Source organism: Argopecten irradians, chromosome 6, assembly GCF_041381155.1.
Source record: "Argopecten irradians isolate NY chromosome 6, Ai_NY, whole genome shotgun sequence".
Taxonomy (NCBI): domain Eukaryota; kingdom Metazoa; phylum Mollusca; class Bivalvia; order Pectinida; family Pectinidae; genus Argopecten; species Argopecten irradians.
In genome coordinates, this window is record NC_091139.1 from 22,193,832 (window position 1) to 22,208,746 (window position 14,915).

Here is a 14,915-nt window from a genome sequence, read left to right on the forward strand (position 1 = left end):
ATAGTGCCATGGAATTTTTTCGGGATGCAATTAATTATTTTTTATATTTTTATCTTAACGTAAAATTAGAAGCTCAAACTTTTAAATGGTGATAATGGTGTAAAGTAAGTAACTTTTGTAACTGAAGAAAATTACTAAATCGTCTGCTGCTGTTTTTGATAGAGTAAAAATACCATTTGTCAGCGGTGGAGCATCGTTAAAGATGCTCCACCGCTGACAAACGGTATTTTTTCTCTATTAAATACTGGAGCATGCGATTTAGTTTTTGTCTTCGGTTACAAAAGTTACTTAATTTACACCATTACCACCATTGAAAAGCTTGAGCTTCTCATTTCACTTCAAGATGAAAATACCAAAAATAATTTTTTGCATCCCGAAAAAATTCATTGGCACTATATCCTATATTGAATGATGTACTGATTGCGCATGCACCAAAAGCAAAATAAATCATTTCGTATTATTTTTTGTGTTAATCATTAGACATACATATTAAACACCAATTATAGTTCAAATGATGAGTATCTTTTAAGGTCCGTCGGCGGTGGAGCATCTTTAACTTTTGTAATGCTTTTCTATTGAAAAATGAAACTGGACCCTGGTGGGTCATATATAAACTGTAACTACATGTACATGTAATTCTCATATCCCTGTGACCTACCCTACTTCAATCACCGAAGGCCAGAATCTGGGGCGGTATCAGCAGAGTTAAATTCTTTACTACATGTAAGTGGTCTCCTTCTAGTTAGAATCAGACAAATATAATCAAGCCAAAGTTGAGCGATTATTTTTTCAATATTCTAGAGACTGGTTCCCAGTCTAGGGAAAAACATATACCTACATGTGTACATTGTAGTATGTTGTGAGGGGCCGAACTGTGATATATTCATGTATGTCTTTGATTTGTCTGTCACAAACATAAGTTATGTACATTTATATATGTTTCTGCCAATATGTACGGTAAATGATCGAATAAATGAGAAAGAGTACTTCTAAATTCAACATTGTAACAAGATATTTTACATACATGTAAGCGAATGTTATACAATGACTTTCAGGTAAAATTAAAAAGAGCAATTGTTTGAAATTAGATATATTTCATGTCCATTGAAATAATGTTTTCTTGTTAATTGTATTTTTATTTTTGAAATTTGAATTATAGCTTTATATATGTATACAGACACATACAATGTATAAACATATATGTATATATGTGTCTGATATATATTGGAAACGCAACAACCAGTTAAAATACAATTTCCTATTGACTTGCATTGTTGTGTACTGTATTTATACGAGATGGTTGTTTTGGGTCAAGATTTAAGTTACTGCCTCTACTCGAGACCTTCTCCTCAAGCTCCTTTCTCAACACGGGCTTGGGACCGTGTAACGTTGAAAATGGACCTCCGTTGAAAATTGACCTCGGGTCATTTTTCACGTTGAAAATTGACCTCGGGTCATTTTTCACGTTGAAAACGGACCCCGAATGCCGTTGAAAATTTAACGTGCCGTTGAAAATTGACAGCGTCCAGGGTCAATTCTCAACGGCAGGTCTATTGAAAAGTGACCGTTGAAAAATGACCTTGGCAAATTCTCAACGGATCGTCTATTGAAAAATGACCTTAGTAATTACACATATATAGCTGTTGCACAAACATTCTCGAATACTGTTATCGCCATTCCTAATAAAAGCGCCCCATCTGTGCTGGTATTTAAATTACGTTATTAATCACCTCGATTTGAATTGAAATTTTGTATTGTTATCATCGTTACAAATACCTCAATTAATGTATTGTCAGTGTTTTGTGTTGTTTGGTTGTGTGTTGTTTTGTGTGATGTGTTGTTGTGTGTTGTTGGGTTTTGTGGTGTTGTTGTGGTGTGATGTTGTGTTGTGTGTTGATGTAGTGTAGTTTGGCTGGGTGTTGTTTGTTGTTGTGTGCTTTTGGTGTGTTGTTTTGTTGAGTGTTGTTGGTGTTTTGTTTTATTGTGCGATGTTGTGTAGTTGTATGGTGTTGTTTTGTCTTGTCGTATTTTGCGTTGTTGTGTTGTGTTGTGTGTTGTTGTATGGTGTTGTGTGATGTTTTATTATGCTGTGTGATGTTTTGTTGTGCTGTGTGATGTTGAGTTGTGCTATTGTGCTGTTGTGTGGAGTTGCTCTTTGATGTTGTATGTTGATGGGTTGTGTTGTCGTGTGGTGTGTTGTGTCATTATGTATTGCGTTGTTGTTGTGTTGTTGTGTGTTGTTTTGTTTTGTGTTTTGATTGTTGTTGTGTGTTGTGGTGTTGTTGTGTGTTGTTGTGTGCTGTGCTGTTGTATTATGTTTTGTGTGTGATTTTGTATGTTGTTGTGGCTTATGTCGTTGTGGGTTATGTTGTTGTGTTGTGTTGTGTTGTGTTGTGTTGATGTGTTGTGTTGTTATATGGGGTTGTTGTGTCATTGTGTATTGCGTTGTTGTTGTGTGTTGTGGTGTTGTTGTGGTGTTGTATGGGTTGTTGTGGTTTGTTGTAGTATAATGTTGTGTTGTGTTGTCATATAGTGTTGTTGTGTCATTGCATATTGCGTTGTTGTTGTATGTTGTTGTGTTGTGTTGTTGTATGATGTTGTGTTGTGTTGTTGTGTTTTCATATGGTGTTGTTGTGTCATTGTGTATTGCGTTGTTGTTGTTGTGCTGTTGTGTATTGTTGTATAATGTTTTATTGTGTATGTGACATTGTATGTTGTTGTGTGTTATGTCGTTGTGTTGTATGATTTTTGTGTTGTGTGTTGTATTGTCGTATGGTGTTGTTGTATATTGTGTTGTTATGTGTTGTGGTGTTGTGTGTTGATGTGTTTTGTTGTCGTATGATGTTGTTGTGTGTTGTGGTGTTGTTGTGTGTTGTGGTGTTGTTGGTGTGTTGTGGTGTTCTTGTGTGTTGTGGTGTTGTTATGTGTTGTGTTGTGTGGTGTGGTGTTAATAGGACACAATGAACATCAAAAATTTCCATCAGAATATCACTGTTCAATTAAAGGTCCATTATACATGAAATTGATATACATACCCTTTTTCGAGACATTATTTTTTACGATTTCAACATTTGAATGTTGTGCATTGTTTTCTCATTTATGCACACAATACATATCATATGGTATACCCAAAGTTTAATTGAATCTACAAAAAACAGGTAACGTTTCATTTGATATGAAGCAATTTCATATTAAGTATATTTTCAAATCTAATCAAAGCAATTTCAATCTCAGAATACCAGAAGTTTTAGTGGGGTTTTTTCAGTCGTTAAAAGAGTCGAATAGAAAAAGAGGAAAAGTGTTCCATCTTGTATCAACTAAGATGAAGAACCGTATATTTCAGCTACGCTGAAAGGTATTATAATATTAGTATCACCAGTATCTTGCGACGCGTCATTATTGCTGTGTATGTATATACATGTATTATGTTTCCTCATTCAAATAAGTTGTAAAAAAAAAAAGAAAAAAATAAGTACATTATGTGAATACAGTGCTGTGAACAGTAGAATTAAATCTTACAATAAATATAGGTAAGTGACTACTTTTAACTTGAACATAATTAATTTCATGATGGTCACTCAGCTATGACCAAGTCTGACCAAGGTGTGAAAACAGGAAAGTTGGCCAGACTGGAATGATGTTCATTAAAAAGGTTGGCTAGACAGGAATGAACCGGGTTGGGATACTTGGTTATCGTAGTATACAGGTGCCGTGAGTCTGTGACACACCTGAATGAGCATAGGTAAGGCCCTGGCCTGACTAATGTGAGGTAATTATAATATCGGGTGAGGTTGAGGGAACATTATAATGTCCACATGACCATGGCAATCATAATCATGTACCATAAAATTTGCTGAAGTTTTTAAAGCCCAGTCGTTTACAAAATTCTAAATTAATATTTTCAATATCAGGAGCTTTATGAAACCCCCAAAGTCCAGTTCCACAATTACTGTTTAGTTTAAACAATATTTCGTTATTCAGTAAGGATACAACACAACATACATATCATGGGAGGTTGGTATATTGATCTGTCTCCACATATACATAACACAAAACCAATTGATTGGAAAGTATTGATTGTATAAAATCAGTTATCAGTGCAAATAAGGTCCTGGGGTAGGAAAAAGGAAGGGATGCAGGGATTGGGTAAAGGAAGAGGTAGGAAAAAGGAAGGGGTGCAGGGATTGGGTAAAGGAAGAGGTAGGAAAAAGGAAAGGGGGCAGGGATTGGGTAAAGGAAGGGGTAGGAAAAAGGAAGGGGTGCAGGGATTGGGTAAAGGAAGGGGTAGGAAAAAGGAAGGGGTGCAGGGATTGGGTAAATGAAGAGGTAGGAAAAAGGAAGGGGTGCAGGGATTGGGTAAATGAAGAGGTAGGAAAAAGGAAGGAGTGCAGGGATTGGGTAAAGGAAGGGGTAGGAAAAAGGAAAGGGTGCAGGGATTGGGTAAAGGAAGGGGTAGGAAAAAGGAAAGGGTGCAGGGATTGGGTAAAGGAAGGGGTAGGAAAAAGGAAAGGGTGCAGGGATTGGGTAAAGGAAGGGGTAGGAAAAAGGAAGGGGTGCAGGGATTGGGTAAATGAAGAGGTAGGAAAAAGGAAAGGGTGCAGGGATTGGGTAAAGGAAGGGTAGAAAAAAGGAAGGAGTGCAGGGATTGGGTAATTGAAGAGGTAGGAAAAAGGAAAGGGTGCAGGGATTGGGTAAAGGAAGGGGTAGGACAAAGGAAGGGGTGCAGGGATTGGGTAAAGGAAGGGTAGGAAAAAGGAAGGGGTGCAGGGATTAGATAAAGGAAGGGGTAGGACAGCGGAAGGGGTGCAAGGATTGGGTAAAGGAAGGGGTAGGACAAAGGAAGGGGTGCAGGGATTGGGTAAAGGAAGGGGTAGGAAAAAGGAAGGGGTGCAGGGATTGGGTAAAGGAAGGGGTAGGTAAAAGGAAGGATGCAAGGATTGGGTAAAAGAAGAGGGGTAAAAGGAAGGGATGCAGGATTAGGCAAAGGAAGGGTAGGAAGGAAGGGGTGCAAGGATTGGGTAAAGGAAGGGTAGGAAAAGGAATGGGGTGCAGGGATTGGGTAAAGGAAGGGGGAAAAGGAAGGGGTGCAGGGATTGGGTAAAGGAAGGGGTAGGAAAAGGAAGGGGTGCAGGGATTGGGTAAAGGAAGGGGTAGGAAAAGGAAGGGATGCAGGGATTGGGTAAAGGAAGGGGTAGGAAAGGAAGGGTGCAGGGATTGGGTAAAGGAAGGGGTAGGACAAAGGAAGGGGTGCAGGGATTGGGTAAAGGAAGGGGTAGGAAAAGGAAGGGGTGCAGGGATTGGGTAAAGGAAGGGGTAGGTAAAAGGAAGGGGTGCAGGGATTGGGTAAAGGAAGGGGTAGGACAAAGGAAGGGGTGCAGGGATTGGGTAAAGGAAGGGGTAGGAAAAAGGAAGGGGTGCAGGGATTGGGTAAAGGAAGGGGTAGGAAAAAGGAAGGGGTGCAGGGATTGGGTAAAGGAAGGGGTAGGACAAAGGAAGGGGTGCAGGGATTGGGTAAAGGAAGGGGTAGGAAAAAGGAAGGGGTGCAGGATTTGGGTAAAGGAAGGAGTTGGACAAAGGAAGGAGTGCAGGGATTGGGTAAAGGAAGGGGTAGAAAAAAGGAAGGGGTGCAGGGATTGGGTAAAGGAAGGGCTATGAAAAGGAAGGGGTGCAGGGATTGGGTAAAGGAAGGGATAGAAAAAGGAAGGGGTGCAGGGATTGGATAAAGGAAGGGGTACGGAAAAGGAAGGGGTGCGGGATTGGGTAAATAAAGGGGTAGAAAAAATGAAGGGGTGCAGGGATTGGGTAAACGAAGGGATAGGACAAAGGAAGGGATGGTGCAGGGAGTGGATAAAGGAAGGGGTGCAGGAAAAAGGAAGAAGGGGTGCAGGGATTGGGTAAAGGAAGGGGTAGGAAAAGGAAGGGTGCAGGGATTGGGTAAAAGGAAGGGGTAGGAAAAAAGGAAAAGGAAGGGTGCAGGGATTGGGTAAAGGAAGGGGTAGGAAAAAGGAAGGGGTGCAGGATTTGGGTAAAGGAAGGAGGGTAGGACAAAGGAAGGGGTGCAGGGATTGGGTAAAGGAAGGGGTAGAAAAAGGAAGGGTGCAGGGATTGGGGAAGGGTAGAAAAGAAGGGGTGCAGGATTGGTAAAGGAAGGGTAGAAAAGGAAGGGGTGCAGGGATTGGGTAAAGGAAGGGGTAGGAAAAGGAAGGGAGGGGGTGCAGGGGATTGGATTGGTAAAGGAAAAGGGAAGGGTGGATTGGTAAAAAAGGAAAAGGAAGGGGTGCGGATTGGGTTAAGGGTAGAAAAAGGAAGGGGGGTAAAAGGATAGAAAAGGAAGTGCAGGATGGGTAAAGAGGGTAGAAAAGGAAGGGTGCAGGGATTGGGGAAGGTGAAAAGGAAGGGATGCAGGATTGGTAAAGGAAGGGGTAGAAAAAAGGAAGGGGTGCAGGGGATTGGGTAAAGGAAGGGATAGGAAAAAGGAAGGGGTGCAGGGATTGGTAAAGGAAGGGGTAGAAAAAAGGAAAGGGGAGCGGGGATCGGGTAAATGAAGGGGTAGAAAAAGGAAGGGGTGCAGGGATTGGGTAAACGAAGGGATAGGACAAAGGAAGGGGTGCAAGGATTGGGTAAAGGAAGAGGTAGAAAAAAAGGAAGGAGTGCAGGGATTGGGTAAATGAAGGGGTAGAAAAAAAGGAAGGAGTGTAGGGAACGGGTAAATAAAGGGCTATGAAAAAGGAAGGGGTGCAGGGATTGAGTAAAGGAAATAGTGTTCATTTTTCAACCATACAAACGTAGAGTTTTGTTGAGAAGTCAGCCATAAGTTGATCATCTAAATAAAACTAATACGGGTCTGAGTATACAACCGACATGCGAATAGAGATAAGATTGATTTTGATATTAACAATAAAATGGTACTGGTAAACAATAAAATAGTACTGGTAGATACATGTGTATCTATATCTACCTAAAACGGTTCGAGCCACTAATAACATTTTGAACAGCATCATTAATGTTAACATTGTACTGATCGGGCATATAAGGGTTACCATAGAGTAAAATGTTTACATCATAGTCATGGGGCAGGCTTCTAAAACATAGCATTCTTGTTTGTTGATTAATTGGTCAATGGAGAAGGAAATGGTCTGAAGTTTCGTCAGATTGGTTACATGAACAGCTAGGAATGAACAGCTAAGACTAACCATAAGATTGAGATGATATATATGAGAGTTTAGGGCACTGCAATGCATTCTAAGACGGGAGTGGTGAATCTGGCCATATCTAGTTTTACAATGATAATATAGCTAGGAGAGAGGACAGTTGGGATACTAGTATTGAGGATTTTGTTTAGGGATTAGATTTTATGATGTCCGGAAAGGAGCTCCTTAAGTTGACAGAAGAAAGTAGAAAGGAATCTTTGTAGAGGTTAGTCCGGCGTGGAGGTTGACAGAAAGGATCGACTCGAGCTCCCTCGTGCTTTATGAATGAGTAAGTTCCGTTAGCTGACAAGATGTTGTTTTGGTTTTTTTGTGTACGTTTATTTTTACAGTTTTAGAAGGATTAAATTTTACAACCTATGTATTAGACCATTCGGTCATTCATTTTTGATTTAGTATTTTAGGGGTACTAATATCTTGTATTGTTAATACTGAATTTTGTTTTCATTTTATAAATAAACAAAATAGTGGCACATTGCATAGAAATAAAATCAAAGTTGCAATCATCAGGTAAACTCTGTACTATTGCTACTGTTTATAAATCATCAGTATCGTTTGTTTGTGGTTTATGATGAATTTTACAACTTAATTCATCATCAATTTGAATTTTCAATAGTAACCAGAGAACTGGAATTTTTTGACGATCAGTTATAGTTCACTAATTTCTCGCCAGACACAAGGTATCCCATGAATTCCAATTCTTTCAGAGTCTTAAAAATATCAGAAGTATGACGGATTTTACAAATCAGTATAATATTTGATGATGATACACTGTTATGTATAACATTATAATACAGTATGCACTAGAACAAAGAATAGATAACACGTGTGTATATTGTTGGTATCTCTTCACGACCTGGAGCAGGCGTGATAACGGTACCGGGTAGATACCAGGTGAATACTAGCTATAGCTAGGTAAGTAATGTGGTACTTTGGACGCTCCAGAGTCCAGATTCATCCATCGTAGTGGGCTGTGGAGTTTACAGAATGGCGGTAAGTCATCTTGATTACATTCACTTAATTACCCGTCGCCTTCTTCATTTTATTATGAGAATACGGTTTTGAGAGTATTCGTACACTGACCGAGTATTGCTTGATGTTTTCTAGTAGTAGTGCTATAAGTCTTTAATGCATTCATTAGTTTAAACATAATCGTTTACTTGTTTTGTAAATCTCCTCCCTAACTGATCTTCAACCAACTCCAATGCGAAGGTCCTTTTATTACTTTATATTTGAGAATGATTTCTCGTTTACAGATAAATATTCATCTATAACATTTCCCTTATAAGTCATTCTAGATCTGTCTCTTGAGTCTCAGAGTCCATTTTCCCGAGATTTCATAAATACCCCCATTAACAAATGCATCGCTTGATAATTTCCCTCACCTTTGAGTTGGAACTCAACCTTCGTGCACGACAAGGAAACGAAAACACAAACTTAGATGTAATCGACAGCATTACAATATTATATCTAGAAAGGATGATTGTCATGGTGATATTTCTCCGTGTTCCTTCAGTTTGAATCTAACTATTAGACATGGTTAAACAGTATTTAGTTACACATATCTAGTGTTTTCAAGTGTGTCCTATTTCATGAATTGTGAACATCACCACAACCATGTACATACATTTTGAAACATTGTTATTATCCCTATTGTATATAATCGACAATGGCTATGCTCTACCCGATTCTGACACCCGATGACACATAATTTAGGAAATTGGTCAATACTGTATTTATACACGTGTGAACACCTTTTGATGAACACAATTACAGAAGTGTATATGCGGTTGATCGGATTCTAATTATTCATTTAAGGCTTCTGGTTGAGAAATTTTGTCACAAATGATGTTTCACAAAGTGGATATGCTAGTTTAATCGCCTCGATGGTAAAAATAATATCTTATACCGTAAACAATTAGAAATTACGGATTGTCAACACACTCGTTTGGTTGTAAGTAGAAATGCGTTAAACCATGCGTATCACAAACCAGATCCGATACTGTTGTTATACAATCCAGTGTGGGAATTATCTACATTGTTCTGTAACAGTTAGGAGAAAAATGTGAAGTAATGGTTAGGGGGATAGTGTTATGTAATGGTTAGGGGGATAGTGTTATGTAATGGTTAGGGGGATAGTGTTATGTAATGGTTAGGGGGATAGTGTTAGGTAATGATTAGGGGGATAGTGTTATGTAATGGTTAGGGGGATAGTGTTATGTAATGGTTAGGGGGATAGTGTTATGTAATGGTTAGGGGGGTGTGTGGATAGTGTTATGTAATGGTTAGGGGGATAGTGTTATGTAATATTAGGGGATATGTTATGTAATGGGGGATAGTGTTATGTAATGTTAGGGGGATAGTGTTATGTAATGGTTAGGGGGATAGTGTTATGTAATGGTTAGGGGATAGTGTATGGTTAGGGGATAGGTTATGTAATGGTAGGGGATAGTGTTATGTAATGGTTAGGGGGATAGTGTGTATGGGGATGTGTATGTAATGGGGGGATAGTGTATATGTAATGGTTAGGGGGATAGTGTTATGTAATGGTTAGGGGGATAGTGTTATGTAATGGTTAGGGGGATAGTGTTATGTAATGGTTAGGGGGATAGTGTTATGTAATGGTTAGGGGGATAGTGTTATGTAATGGTTAGGGGGATAGTGTTATGTAATGGTTAGGGGGATAGTGTTATGTAATGGTTAGGGGATAGTGTTATGTAATGGTTAGGGGGATAGTGTTATGTAATGATTATGGGGATAGTGTTATGTAATGGTTAGGGGGATAGTGTTATGTAATGATTATGGGGATAGTGTTATGTAATGATTAGGGGGATAGTGTTATGTAATGGTTAGGGGGATAGTGTTATGTAATGGTTAGGGGGATAGTGTTAGGTAATGTTTAGGGGGGATAGTGTTATGTATTGGTTAGGGGGATATTGGTAGTGTTATGTAATGGTTAGGGGGATAGTGTTATGTAATGGTTAGGGGATAGTGTTATGTAATGGTTAGGGGGATAGTGTTATGTAATGGTTAGGGGGATAGTGTTATGTAATGTTAGGGGGATAGTGTTATGTAATGGTTAGGGGGATAGTGTTATGTAATGGTTAGGGGATAGTGTTATGTAATGATTATGGGGATAGTGTTATGTAATGGTTAGGGGGATAGTGTTATGTAATGGTTAGGGGGATAGTGTTATGTAATGGTTAGGGGGATAGTGTTATGTAATGGTTAGGGGGATAGTGTTATGTAATGGTTAGGGGGATAGTGTTATGTAATGGTTAGGGGGATAGTGTTATGTAATGTTAGGGGGATAGTGTTATGTAATGGTTAGGGGGATAGTGTTATGTAATGGTTAGGGGGATAGTGTTATGTAATGGTTAGGGGGATAGTGTTATGTAATGGTTAGGGGGATAGTGTTATGTAATGGTTAGGGGGATAGTGTTATGTAATGGTTAGGGGGATAGTGTTATGTAATGGTTAGGGGGATAGTGTTATGTAATGATTAGGGGGATAGTGTTATGTAATGGTTAGAGGGATAGTGTTATGTAATGGTTAGGGGGATAGTGTTATGTAATGGTTAGGGGGATAGTGTTATGTAATGGTTAGGGGATAGTGTTATGTAATGGTTAGGGGGATAGTGTTATGTAATGGTTAGGGGGATAGTGTTATGTAATGGTTAGGGGGATAGTGTTATGTAATGGTTAGGGGGATAGTGTTATGTAATGGTTAGGGGGATAGTGTTATGTAATGGTTAGGGGGATAGTGTTATGTATGGTTAGGGGGATTGTATGTAATGGTTAGGGGGATAGTGTTATGTAATGGTTAGGGGGATAGTGTTATGTAATGGTTAGGGGGATAGTGTTATGTAATGGTTAGGGGGATAGTGTTATGTAATGGTTAGGGGGATAGTGTTATGTAATGGTTAGGGGGATAGTGTTATGTAATGGTTAGGGGGATAGTGTTATGTAATGGTTAGGGGGATAGTGTTATGTAATGGTTAGGGGGATAGTGTTATGTAATGTTAGGGGGATAGTGTTATGTAATGGTTAGGGGGATAGTGTTATGTAATGGTTAGGGGGATAGTGTTATGTAATGGTTAGGGGGATAGTGTTATGTAATGGTTAGGGGGATAGTGTTATGTAATGGTTAGGGGGATAGTGTTATGTAATGGTTAGGGGGATAGTGTTATGTAATGGTTAGGGGGATAGTGTTATGTAATGGTTAGGGGGATAGTGTTATGTAATGGTTAGGGGGATAGTGTTATGTAATGGTTAGGGGATAGTGTTATGTAATGGTTAGGGGAATAGTGTTATGTAATGATTATGGGAATAGTGTTATGTAATAGTTAGGGGGATAGTGTTATGTAATGGTTAGGGGGATAGTGTTATGTAATGGTTAGGGGGATAGTGTTATGTAATGGTTAGGGGGATAGTGTTATGTAATGGTTAGGGGGATAGTGTTATGTAATGGTTAGGGGGATAGTGTTATGTAATGGTTAGGGGGATAGTGTTATGTAATGGTTAGGGGGATAGTGTTATGTAATGGTTAGGGGGATAGTGTTATGTAATGGTTAGGGGGGATAGTGTTATGTAATGGTTAGGGGGATAGTGTTATGTAATGGTTAGGGGGATAGTGTTATGTAATGGTTAGGGGGATAGTGTTATGTAATGGTTAGGGGGATAGTGTTATGTAATGGTTAGGGGGATAGTGTTATGTAATGGTTAGGGGGATAGTGTTATGTAATGGTTAGGGGGATAGTGTTATGTAATGGTTAGGGGGATAGTGTTATGTAATGGTTAGGGGGATAGTGTTATGTAATGGTTAGGGGGATAGTGTTATGTAATGGTTAGGGGGATAGTGTTATGTAATGATTAGGGGGATAGTGTTATGTAATGGTTAGGGGGATAGTGTTATGTAATGGTTAGGGGGATAGTGTTATGTAATGGTTAGGGGGATAGTGTTATGTAATGGTTAGGGGGATAGTGTTATGTAATGGTTAGGGGGATAGTGTTATGTAATGGTTAGGGGGATAGTGTTATGTAATGGGTAGGGGGATAGTGTTATGTAATGGTTAGGGGGATAGTGTTATGTAATGGTTAGGGGGATAGTGTTATGTAATGGTTAGGGGGATAGTGTTATGTAATGGTTAGGGGGATAGTGTTATGTAATGGTTAGGGGGATAGTGTTATGTAATGGTTAGGGGGATAGTGTTATGTAATGGTTAGGGGGATAGTGTTATGTAATGGTTAGGGGGATAGTGTTATGTAATGGTTAGGGGGATAGTGTTATGTAATGGTTAGGGGGATAGTGTTATGTAATGGTTAGGGGGATAGTGTTATGTAATGGTTAGGGGGGATAGTGTTATGTAATGGTTAGGGGGATAGTGTTATGTAATGGTTAGGGGGATAGTGTTATGTAATGGTTAGGGGGATAGTGTTATGTAATGGTTAGGGGGATAGTGTTATGTAATGGTTGGGGGGATAGTGTTATGTAATGGTTAGGGGGATAGTGTTATGTAATGGTTAGGGGGATAGTGTTATGTAATGGTTAGGGGAATAGTGTTATGTAATGGTTAGGGGGATAGTGTTATGTAATGGTTAGGGGGATAGTGTTATGTAATGGTTAGGGGATAGTGTTATGTAATGGTTAGGGGGATAGTGTTATGTAATGGTTAGGGGGATAGTGTTATGTAATGGTTAGGGGGATAGTGTTATGTAATGGTTAGGGGGATAGTGTTATGTAATGGTTAGGGGGATAGTGTTATGTAATGGTTAGGGGGATAGTGTTATGTAATGGTTAGGGGGATAGTGTTATGTAATGGTTAGGGGGATAGTGTTATGTAATGGTTAGGGGGATAGTGTTATGTAATGGTTAGGGGGATAGTGTTATGTAATGGTTAGGGGATAGTGTTATGTAATGGTTAGGGGGATAGTGTTATGTAATGGTTAGGGGGATAGTGTTATGTAATGGTTAGGGGGATAGTGTTATGTAATGGTTAGGGGGATAGTGTTATGTAATGGTTAGGGGATAGTGTTATGTAATGGTTAGGGGGATAGTGTTATGTAATGGTTAGGGGGATAGTGTTATGTAATGGTTAGGGGGATAGTGTTATGTAATGGTTAGGGGGATAGAGTTATGTAATGGTTAGGGGGGATGGTGTTATGTAATGGGTTAGGGGGATAGTGTTATGTAATGGTTAGGGGGATTGTGTTATGTAATGGTTAGGGGGATAGTGTTATGTAATGGTTAGGGGGATAGTGTTATGTAATGGTTAGGGGGATAGTGTTATGTAATGGTTAGGGGGGATAGTGTTATGTAATGGTTAGGGGGATAGTGTTATGTAATGGTTAGGGGGATAGTGTTATGTAATGGTTAGGGGGATAGTGTTATGTAATGGTTAGGGGGATAGTGTTTGTAATGGTTAATGGTTAGGGGGATAGTGTTATGTAATGGTTAGGGGGATAGTGTTATGTAATGGTTAGGGGGATAGTGTTATGTAATGGTTAGGGGGATAGTGTTATGTAATGGTTAGGGGATAGTGTTATGTAATGGTTAGGGGGATAGTGTTATGTAATGGTTAGGGGGATAGTGTTATGTAATGGTTAGGGGGATAGTGTTATGTAATGGTTAGGGGGATAGTGTTATGTAATGGTTAGGGGGATAGTGTTATGTAATGGTTAGGGGGTGTTATGTAATGGTTAGGGGGATAGTGTTATGTAATGGTTAGGGGGTATAGTGTTATGTAATGGTTAGGGGGATAGTGTTATGTAATGGTTAGGGGGATAGTGTTATGTAATGGTTAGGGGGATAGTGTTATGTAATGGTTAGGGGGATAGTGTTATGTAATGGTTAGGGGGATAGTGTTATGTAATGGTTAGGGGGATAGTGTTATGTAATGGTTATGGTTAGGGGGATAGTGTTATGTAATGGTTAGGGGGATATTGTTATGTAATGGTTAGGGGGATAGTGTTAATGTATGGTTTGGGGATAGTGTTATGTAATGGTTAGGGGGATAGTGTTATGTAATGGTTAGGGGGATAGTGTTATGTAATGGTTAGGGGGATAGTGTTATGTAATGGTTAGGGGGATATGTTATGTAATGGTTAGGGGGATAGTGTTATGTAATGGTTAGGGGGATAGTGTTATGTAATGGTTAGGGGGATAGTGTTATGTAATGGTTAGGGGGATAGTGTTATGTAATGGTTAGGGGGATAGTGTTATGTAATGGTTAGGGGGATAGTGTTATGTAATGGTTAGGGGGATAGTGTTATGTAATGGTTAGGGGGGATAGTGTTATGTAATGGTTAGGGGGATAGTGTTATGTAATGGTTAGGGGGATAGTGTTATGTAATGGTTAGGGGGATAGTGTTATGTAATGGTTTAGGGGGATAGTGTTATGTAATGGTTAGGGGGATAGTGTTATGTAATGGTTAGGGGGATAGTGTTATGTAATGGTTAGGGGGATAGTGTTATGTAATGGTTAGGGGGATAGTGTTATGTAATGGTTAGGGGGATAGTGTTATGTAATGGTTAGGGGGATAGTGTTATGTAATGGTTAGGGGGGATAGTGTTATGTAATGGTTAGGGGGATAGTGTTATGTAATGGTTAGGGGGATAGTGTTATGTAATGGTTAGGGGGATAGTGTTATGTAATGGTTAGGGGGATAGTGTTATGTAATGGTTAGGGGGATAGTGTTATGTAATGGT

At 39.3% G+C, this 14,915-nt stretch overlaps 2 protein-coding genes across 3 annotated transcripts in view; one reads left to right on the forward strand and one right to left on the reverse strand.

Annotated features, from left to right (window-relative positions):
* Positions 1-14,915, reverse strand: part of LOC138325338 (small ribosomal subunit protein uS10) — a 104,727-nt gene that overhangs the window by 28,139 nt on the left and 61,673 nt on the right. The gene's annotated exons all lie outside the window — the stretch shown is intronic.
* LOC138325335 (uncharacterized) overlaps positions 8,075-14,915 on the forward strand; it is a 39,028-nt gene continuing 32,187 nt past the window's right edge. For both annotated transcript variants that reach the window (XM_069270921.1, XM_069270920.1), the window contains exon 1: positions 8,075-8,201. In XM_069270921.1, the coding sequence (XP_069127022.1) occupies positions 8,196-8,201 (6 nt within the window). In that variant the 5' untranslated portion in view covers positions 8,075-8,195. The remainder of the gene's footprint in view (positions 8,202-14,915) is intronic.